Source organism: Strigops habroptila, chromosome 8, assembly GCF_004027225.2.
Source record: "Strigops habroptila isolate Jane chromosome 8, bStrHab1.2.pri, whole genome shotgun sequence".
Lineage (NCBI taxonomy): Eukaryota > Metazoa > Chordata > Aves > Psittaciformes > Psittacidae > Strigops > Strigops habroptila.
In genome coordinates, this window is record NC_044284.2 from 53,492,016 (window position 1) to 53,502,537 (window position 10,522).

Here is a 10,522-nt window from a genome sequence, read left to right on the forward strand (position 1 = left end):
GCTGGACAGCTGCCATGGCAGGAATGCTACCAGCTGCAAGTGCAGGAGGACAGCAGTGGATGCTCAGCAAACCCTCCTCTGTGGTTTTCTCTCTAGTTCCACCTTTAAAAAAGAAAAACCCTTCCAGGGAGTTCTTCCTGATGGCCAAAAAAAAAATCCTTTCTCAAGGGAGCAGGCTTGCATTGCCAGTGGAGCCTCCTTAGCCAGCTCATTTCCCAGGCCTTTAACCGGCCAGCCTGCCTGGAACAGAGAGATTTCCTCTCATCTCAAATCACTTGGCTGCACATGGGAGAGAAGCTCTTTGATGAAGAGAATTTGCAAGGCTCTCAAATCCTCTTTATTCTTGCTGTGCTATCCCTCCTTGACTCATCTCCAAGAGACCATGTTGGGCTAAGCCCAGGAGGAGCATGGAAAGGTGATGGCACCAATCCTAGGCACACACAAACATAACAGATACAGCTTCCACCCCTTCCCCGCACCATAAATTAAACACCATTTATACCCAGGACTGGGGAGGATCAGCTAAAATAATCCAGTCCAGTCCTCCATCACCAGAGGGGCTGTATTCAGAACAGCCCACAGTCCTTACCCACCCTGGACCACAAATCTGCTCATCCCATGTCCCTAATAAACCAAAGGCCCACAGTTCACATCTGGCCTGTTCAGATACACAGCTGGGGGTTAACACTCACATGGAAAAAACAAAAGGCTAAATTGGGCTATTCCTGTATTACCCAAAGCAATGACAGTGGGAGTCCATGGTGGGACTCCCATGGACTCCCAGTGTTTAGGCAACAAGGCCTTCGAGGAGCAATGGCATTCAAGAGGCAACATGAACACTTCGGTATTCTCTTTTCCTTGCAGCTAGCTGCACTGTCTAGAAAATCAAGCAGGAGAGTGAGGAGCAAAAGGAGAAATGAAGACAGACAGCCTTGGGGTACACACAGTCCCGGGGTGAGGCAGAAGGTGGTTGGTAGAGTGAAAGAACCGGCAGGCTTACTGAGTGCAATTATTTAATGGGTCTGTCTTTTCCAAGTTCCACATTGCACACACGTAAATAGGCATTTAGAAAAACACTCACACCAGAAACGCTGACTTGGAGAACAAGAAACTCTCCCTGTCTCCTGCTACACAGGGAGGCACAAGATTCACAACATTAGTCACAGCTGATCACAGGGGCAGACCAACAGACAGACATGGGAATCCTGAAAGACAGAAAAAGGCAAAAGCAGGGCATTCATGCTTCGGAAGGCAGCAGATGTTCCCATGCCCAACTTGCTGTGCGGGCAGGTGGCTGGGGTCATGGCTTGGCATACAGACACACCACACCAGGGATCAGCATCTCGCTGGTCCTATACCTCTGCTTGCCCAGGAGCCATTTCTGCTGGTTGTCGTCTCTTTAGTCCCAAGGGCATCAGCTCCCAGAGCAACACCAGCTTTATGGAGACCTGCACATGCAGCATGGGATGTGCCAGGTCCCAGGGCTGTGCCAAGGTTCCCTGTATGGTACTGGCTGTGATGCCACAAGTCAAGTGCAAACCACACTACACTCCTAGCTGGCTTTCAAAGTCCCACTTCTGCCCCCATTCCTGCCCAAGGGGCCTTTGCCTTCCACTTCCATGGGATCTGCCATCATCGGTAGCATTTCGTGGTGCAGCTGTAATAATTCCAGTATGCATACCCCAGACTTGGTTTTCAATCCTTGAGCAAGCAGAGAAAGGAGTTGTACGGTTACCACTTGATTTTACAATATTTTTGGCTCAAAGTGCTCAAAGAAAAGTGCTGCAGTAAATGTATTCAAATGGGCAAAGCCTCTAAAGGACTTCCAGCCTGTTGTGTGCTATCCCAAAAGGCTGGTGAGCCAGCAAGCTGGGAATCAAACCTACATCAGCAAGCTACTCTGTTTAATTGCTACAGCAATCACCAGAAGGCAAAAATCGAGGAAGCCTTTTGTTCAGTACAGCAGTACAGTACAGCTGTACTCCTGCCAAAGGGCAGCAGTGCTGGAAGCAGAGCTCACCCGTGAAAATGAACGCTAAAGGAGATTGTGCAGAGACCAGACCATAGAGATTCATCCGCCTTCAAGCAGTCTATCACTTCCAGCTCAGGAAGCACCTAAGCAATAGCTGGGAGCATTGGACGCTTGGAGAGCATTTTGAACAAGCAACATCCTGGTTTTGCTCTGTCTTCATGCTCTTCAGACCTTGCTCTTGGCCTTGTCAGAAATGGGATGCTGGGCTAGCTGGGCCTTTGGAATGATCTGGTATGGTCATTCTAGTGTCCATATGACTTCCTAACCACTCAAGGTCCCAAGAGCCCCATTTAAAATATAGGTTTTCCATGAACAGAGAATCTATGCAGCCGTTCCTACTCAAAACCCACTCTCCTGCTGCTGTCTCCCCACATGCCTAGCACCGCTGTCCTTCCCCACACCAATCCCTTATCTCACAAAACAAGTGAAGAGCCTCTACAAGAGCCAGAGCAAAGGCCCATTAGCACAGCACCATCTTCCCAGGGAAGAACATGAAGCCTTTGCAGCAATGATCCATCACATCAGGGTTCCTCCGAGGCAGGGGTGGTGTCTTTGTGTTGAACAGCTCCTGACAAATTCTCTCCTGCAAACTCATGCCATTGCTTTGCAAGCTCATGAGCACATTGAGCAACCAGTTTCCTGCAGCAAGCAGATCCGCTGCTGATTGCCCACTCTGTGTGATGGATCTTGCAGACACTTCAGAGGAGATACAGTCACCGTCTTCCAGCACAACTGTACTAAAGCCCATACAGTTATTGGCCCCCTCTCCCAAGTTGATATGTGTCCCAGGCCAGCCTCCCACAAAAAGATGGAAAGGAAGCTGCCTAGCACTCAGTACACAATCAGTGCCCCAAGGCTTCTTTTGCAGGCTCCTGCCAATCTCTGCTTACTCCAGGTTCCCCAAGGATTCGGTGTAACTGACCTTCCAAGATATGTACCGCACTGAGCAGCACAGCTGCAGCTTAAACTGATTATAACAAGAGGAAAATACCAGTGCTAATGGTGATCCTTGTGATTTGTTGTCTCTTAGAATGGGTGGTAAAGTCACCTGAATGAAGGTAACACAGGGCAAAGATTTTCAACAGAGGGGAGATTGCTTCACGCTGCTTTTTCAATAGCAAACACACAGCTTTGTCCCTACTGCCAAAAAGCCTGGCACTAAAAATGCTGAAATCTTCTTGTGACTGAGTGGCAGCAAGCTGTAATTTACTGCATTCCTGCTTCTTTTATGTTCAAGAATTGCTTCACTTCTGAGAAGAAAGAGCTGTCATTTGTCAGCCCCGCATAGCCCCTCCTTCCAGCCATCACGTTTCCACATTATGCTAGACAAATTAATTCATTCCCCTCTTCCTATCTGCTCCCAAAAAAAGCCAGAAACTGAGAGTCATCCTTTCACAGCAACATTATTATCAATTTTCTTTTTAAAGCCATGTAATGGGCATGTTTCAGCAAAAAATTCAGGATTTTCCTGCTGTTGCATCCACCTCCCTTCAGTTGATTCAGAGAGAAACCTGTCTGTCTGCTGGCTTTTCACAAGCAGCTTCCCCACACCTCTGATTGATGGTACATCACGGATCTCCAGGCCACCCATTGCAGTGTCTGGCTGGCTGCTAACGAAAGCTCTGCCTGGGTTTAGGATGCAGCCAGGTCTCTGGGCAAGTTGAGCTGTACTGCCTCTCCTCCTGTGGTGTACTTGGCCACCGGTCCATTGCCTTCCATGGTGAAGAGCTTGCAAGCCTTCGCGTTCTCATGAACTGGAGTGGACTTCTTTGAGGAGATGGGGGAATTTGTGGGGCTCAGCTGAACAGCAGTGGTATCCTGCACTGTGTGCTCGCTAGTTTCAATTTCAAAGGCTGTGTTGCCAGGTTTGATGAGCCCAATGTTGGAACCTGGTTTGGATTTCCTCGCCCCATGAGCTGGGGGCCTCCGGCTGCAGATGCAGCAAGCACCGAAGAAGGTGAAGGCCACCACCAGCAAGATGGGTCCAATGATGATGGGAGGGTTGTTCATAGGGAGGAAGGTCCCAAAGGCAAATGCTCCCACTAAAGTGATGTTGATCCCTGCTAGCATGATGCAAAGTCCACAAGCGCAGCAGAGAGCAGGGGAAGGGAGGCCCTGAGGTCGTGTCTTTTTCTGGATAGGTTTTTGGGGCAAAGAGGCGCTGCTCTTTTCGCTGAACATGTTGTGATTCATCAGAGGTCACTTCAGTCCTCACAGGGTGTACACTGTGTTGAAAGGCTAGCTTTGGTTTCCTGCTGCCTTGAAATCCCTGGAAAGGAACAAGAAAACATACAGCTGTTAGAGCAATGAACGAAAGGCACCTTTCCACCACTGTTCATGGTGACCACCATCTTCTTCTTTGCTGGTACCAACACCTAAATAAAAATCCAAGCCTGTTCCCAAGTAAGGGCTCTCACTGCTCATGGTGGCCATTTGCAGTAAGCCTCAGGCTGGGGAACTGAGCCCAGTGTGCTCAATGACCTTTGCCTAGGACCCAAAGCAGGAACACATAGCCCTGAATGACAACAGCAGTTCTCCATGGATGAGATTATTGGATGTGATAAGAGTTGGCTTTGTGTTCACTGTGTTCTGCTGGGAAGCCAAATTGCTGGAAGCCAAATTGCCAGCAGTTTGCTGGTGATGCCTTTGATTTTACAAGCAGGAGAGGATTTCTCTTCCCAGCCTGTTTGCAAACAATAGCAGCCTGCCCTCTCCTACTCCCCTGCCTAGCTCCCTAGCTTCTCCCTTCCTCTGCTGTTAAATCACTTTCAAAAGGGTTGTTCGGGGAAAACTGGTACCACACAGGTTTCCACTGCAAGAGCCAAGAATCATTGTTGTGCTATTAGCACTCTGTAGCCACTACATTAAAAAAATCCCACCAAATCACCACCCATCACCCTAAAACATGCCAGTGGGACCAGCCAGGCATTTTCAACATGTTTCCTAGGTTATAAAATTTTCCCGCACCTCCAGCTGAGGCAAAGCTCTGCTGCATTATCTGGTGTCAAATCTCATTTCCATGGCTTGGGCTTTTGTTTAGACCTGAATGAAGTGCAGCAGTGAACTTGAAGTGAAGTTCATATTCAGTGAGACATCAGCTGGAGCTGACAGGGACAGGCACACAGAAGGATTAAATCCTTCCTCATCGGGGGATGCCTGGCTGGGGAGGATTCTCTCTGTAGGCAAAGATTTCTCAGGAGAACTGAGGGTGTGCAACGGAGAAAGTGCATTTTCTCTATTAGCCAGGCTAATACACATGCATTTTCTCCAACAGTGTCCTTTTGTTCTGCCTGGGAGCCCTGACACACTGCTGTGAGTCGGAGCCCTGATTCTGCTTCCTTACCAGCCCTGAACCAGCAGCAAGATAGCTTCTGGTTAAAGGCTCACATACACACACACACTGTTCTCAGCCCAGCTCTTCTGGATGCCAGTCTGAATCTTAGGCACACGCAGGCTGCAGACACCCCAGCATAGAATCATAGAATCATAAACTAGTTAGGATTGGAAAGGACCTTAAGATCAGCTAGTTCCAACCCCCCTGACGTGGGCAGGGACACCTCACACTAAACCATGTCTCATCCCTTTCGTTTACCATATATTCTCCCACTGCAAAGTGCTCAGCAGGGAACTGTGTGGATCCTCATGGTTAAATCATATAACAAAAATCACTCCACTGGGTTTCTCCCTCCTGACTTCTCAGCACTCACTTGTTTCCGCCCTGTAAGAATTTCCCCTCCCAGGAGAGTCGGGCAGCTATCACAGCTTCTGGGCTCTAGTGGGATGCACAAACAAGCCAACTGTCTCTGCTCCTAGGCAAGGCAGAGACCAGAGGCCATGCTCCCACTGAGATTTCCAAAAGGAGCTTCAACCTGTTGCCCATCACATCTGTCAGCAGTCACCTGTGCTCACTCCAGAGACACTATGCTGGTGTCAGGCTGCTTTCGAGGCTGCAGCAGTATCACTCAGCACAGCCCTTGGTAGCTCATTTTCTCTGCCTGGCAATTTTTGTTCATCATTACAGCTCTGTGAGCATAAGGGGTTAAGCCATTGGGAAAAATCCTCACTGGGCCCTCCCCAGGCTGTTACGGAAGAAGAGGGAGACAAGACACCTTGGCAGTGATAAATTGGGACAGCCCATCCAAGGACAGCTTACCCCAGCAGGTAAAAGAGAACCACAGATCCACTCCGGAAGGATAAATGACCAGAGAGAATGATGACACAGGTTATGCCAAGGGGCTGGTCAAGCAATGGCAGCTACCTGCCTCCTGGCAAGCAAAGAGGGAAGAAAGGAAGCTTGCAAATAAACCTCTGTGGTAAAGCAGGGATGAGTAGTTTGCCAGGAGACATCATCCTAGGATGCTCATTGGTTGGGTGTCTGGGAACACATTAGTATCAGCCTGCACAAAAGGTCAGAAACAAGAGCAGGGTCCTGGAACTCCTCAGGTATATCTGTGACTGTAAAACATGCATTTGTCAGTTCAAAGGGCCAGGTCTAACACAAGGGCTGTTACACTGCCTGAAGAGCAAAGGTATAACAACATGAATCCAAGGGTTTGTGTTGCACATCCTTAGGGTGAAGAATAAAAGCATCTGGGAGTGACTGAGAGAGCAAGCCACCAAACCTGCTGAGATGGCATCAAAGAAAAGCATAGGGAGCTACATCTGCCTCATTCACATTATGTATATGGAGATATACCCAGAACCATGGGACAGAGCCAGCTGGAGTGGTCAAAAATAAAGCCAGGATTGAGATCTCATTTAAACTGTGTGAGCAACTCTGGGGCTTGTCACACTCTTTTCTCTAGCTGCTCCATAATGTTTCTGGTCATGCTATGTCCAATTCCTTTTTCCCATTCTCTTTGCTTGGAGCACCTACATGGGGTAATGGACCTTTCCCAGCAGAAAGCAATGGAGTCATTGGAGAATCCAAAGGAACCCTGCCTGAAGTGGAGACCTCTCCCATCAGCTTGGGGACAGAAGACCTTGGAAGACAGCACCACTACAGAGCTAGGACATGACCTGCACACACACCATGGGGTAACCAACAGCACATAGAAGACAGCATGTTTGGAGTGAGAACATTTAGAAAGCAGATCACTGTTAGCTCTTGTCTTGATCTCCACATCAAAACATCAAGGATTATACACCGGGGATTCCTGTTGGAAAAACAGGTGAAATGGGGATGAGAAAGCCAGCAAAGGATAAAGCAAAAAACAAACCAAAGCCACAGAACACCTTACACCACCTTCTACCAGATGAGACCCTGCAACAACCCAAAGCAATCTTTATTCTGATTGCTATGAACAACAGAAGCATCTTTGTTTTCTTGCCATCTCCTAGAGCCCAGGCCGGTGCTGTGGGCAGTATGGTCCCTCTCCATCCCACTCCTAACCTGCCTGAGAGTATCTGGCAGCTTTTACCTTCTACTTTAGCCAAGTTAACGGGTTCAAAAATGACCAATTTTCCAACCAAATTATCCTGTCCAAAATGACAAACTTCCTTTTCATCAGGAGTCAAAAAAGTTCTCTTTGGGCTGTCTGTGTGAAACAGGTTCTTTTCTTATCAGTTAGAGTCTAGGTTTCTTCTCCAAACAACATTTCATCTTGAAATGCATTACTGCCAAGCACTACTACACACACAAAAAAAGCTGCATATCCAAGCTAGAGTGATGGAAATCCAGAGACTCTAGTGATTCCTTCCAAGGGGAATATCCATCCTTCCCTGTATTCTCAGGGGAACAGAGAGATTTTCATTCACAGCTATGAGACTTCCTAGAGCTTGAAAGGTATACTGATATATTCAGCCAGCATTTTAGGAGCGTCATTTAATGCCATACCAGCAGCACCAGCAACATGCACAGCTAGGCATGCTTTCCTCTCAGTTGTAGCGAGGGGGATCGAGCTGTCATCCTTCCACACTGTCTCACAGCAGCAATACAGCCAAAATATTTGACAGACCCCAGATGAGTCTCCTTTCTAGAGGTGTGATGGCACAGTGAAATAATGACAGTGATCAGCAAACAGAAATTGCAGTCAGACAGCTATAACCACCCCCCGCACACAGACACATTCACAAACACGCACCCACCCACCCTTTAGCTATCAGGAGAAGCACAAGACTTCCCTGGGCAAAGTGCTGGGAAACTCTCAGGCAGAGCCTCAATGCCTGGAAGGGGAGGACACTTACCTGGGCTGGAGCGTGGAGCCGGGGAAGGCAATGGAAAGAGCGGGTGCCCCGGGTCTCCCTTCACCCTTCAGTCGGGGATGACAAAGCCATGTCTAGTCCCAGCATGGCCAGGGCTGGAAGCGCTGGGAAAAGGATCTCACATGCCTCCTCGCCTCTCCTCACCGAGCTCGGCAAACTTTGCTAGGGTGCCAGGGAAGCCCCGGGAGAGCTCAGCGGGCTCTGTGCGAGCTTGACCGCCTTCTCCCCACTTCTCTCCTTCCCCTCCTCGGATGATGTCCTTCTCCTCAGGCAGACGCAGCATCGCTGCCCCGCTGCATCCTCTCCCGCTTCCTCCTCCTCCTCCCGCCCGCGGTCCAAAGCAGGGCTCAGCCCCGCCGTCCGGCAGGTTCTCACCCTCTCCCCGCGCCTTCTTTTTCTCTTCCTTTTCTACTTCAGGGCTGCAGCTCCCGCCCCCTTCAGCTGACAGAGGTGCCCGGAGCAGAACAGCCCCTTTTCCCCCCCGGGGAGAGGAAAAACCCCGGAGCGGCTCTCCGCCTAGGGGCAGCCCCGGCCGGGGAACAAAGCGCCGGGGAGAGGAGGGGAAAAGCACTGCCAAATGCCAAGGAATAAGATGCAGGCTTTCTGCTTGCTGTAGAGAGGCAGAGATCTCTCAAACGCGAGAGGCTTGAAACGCACGTTTTGAACAATAAAAATCAAATTACAACTGATGTCCGGGTGCCTTTGGATGCTGGAGGGAAGCGGGAGTGACTTCTGGTTGGGTGGTCACCAGCAACGATGCTGAGATAGGACCTCCCAGACGTGGAAATGTTCAGGGTGTAGGAGCCGGCAAATCCAAACAAAACAAGTCTTCAGATGCAAAAGTACTATTTTAACGAGGCAAACAGATCTCAGGTATGCTTAAAGGTACTTGCTCTAAAAACATGCCTGATACTAGACCCTGTTGCAAGCATAGCCAAGATCTCAGCTCCCATATTAAGAAGCCAATCGCTGTCTGTTTGCAGAGTTGGGGACCACAGGAAACAAGGCAAACTGCAAGTTATGCTCTAGATAGAGTATAGGTAATCCTTCCGCAGCTTAAGCGGCGCTGAGACTCACATGCCCTCATCTGCTCCCTGTGCCCACACTGCTGTAACCAGCCTGAATGCTGCCAGTGACAACCGAATAGAGGCTCCTCTCCAGCTTATTGCAGAAGAATCCTGTACGAATCAGGCTGGAGCTGATTGAACATGAATCATGCTCCCCTCTTTTTTAAATTATTGCTTTCATGATCTCGAGAGAGAGAGAAGGAGAAAAGTAACATAGAGATGGTGAAAAACAAAGGTCAGAGAGAGAAATCGCTGAAGAGGAATGAACACTTACTTCTCTCTATTCTCCAGGCACTACTTCAGCCTGAGTATTCTTATTACAGCCGCATTCTCTACTGCATCACATTGCATTTCAACTTACAGGCCATCCTAGAAATTCATGCAAAAACAAGCTTTGCAGAAAGGGGTTTGGCCCCTGCTGAGGAAGACAACTCTGTTTTCTCCTTAGCTTGGGTAAAGCTAGCAGCTCACTGCATGACTAGGGCAGGAGGGTATCAGAAAAGCACTGATGATCAGATAAATTGACTGCCTGGGATTCTAGAAAGAAATAACTGGGAAATCTCATTTCAAGCCTTTCCAGAGATGCAGCATCTCCTCTTGGGGTTCCCTAGCCCTGCAACATGAGGTTCAGAATGGCTCAGTGTACTCATCCCTACCAGAGAAGTGAGGGAGAGCACACGATGGGAGATTTTCTGGAGAAAATCTCCACATGGCACATCTGAGAGAGACAGTTCCACGTGTGGCAGAACTGGTGTTTAGTGTTTGCTGACTGTTGCTGGGTAGAAATCGGAGTGCTGAACTTATTCTTGGTGTGGCTCCATAGAGCTCAGTGGAAACAGCCCTATAAACCGTGTTTATTTAGGAACAGTGGCTGTCATAGCGAAAGAGACCTCCAGGGTCATTGATTCGAGTCCCCTGCTATCAGTTTATATAATAGCATTCATAAAGCACTCAGGCTCCAAAGGGGGCCAATTAATACTGAATGACCTGTGAGCTGTTTCCTAATCTCATAAGGCAGCGATGAAGAAGGCTGTGCCCGCTTCAGGTTGGCTGTTGCATGATTCCCCATCACACTTTCTGCTTAATGGTCCATAAACCCAATAAAAAGGCCTTAGTAAAATATTACATATTTAGGGCTCCACTGAAGCAATCATTCTGTGTTTCGCATATGTGGTCCTGACAACCTGGCAGACTGCCTTCATGTGATTAAAACAACTGC

At 48.8% G+C, this 10,522-nt stretch overlaps 1 protein-coding gene across 1 annotated transcript; it reads right to left on the reverse strand.

Moving 5' to 3' along the window:
* Positions 1–826: 826 nt before the first annotated feature.
* On the reverse strand, positions 827–4,295 carry TMEM275 (transmembrane protein 275). The gene has a single exon (XM_030496070.1). It carries the CDS (start codon positions 4,223–4,225, stop codon positions 3,665–3,667), a length of 561 nt encoding a protein of 186 aa, XP_030351930.1. The 5' UTR covers positions 4,226–4,295; the 3' UTR covers positions 827–3,664.
* Positions 4,296–10,522: the final 6,227 nt, after the last annotated feature.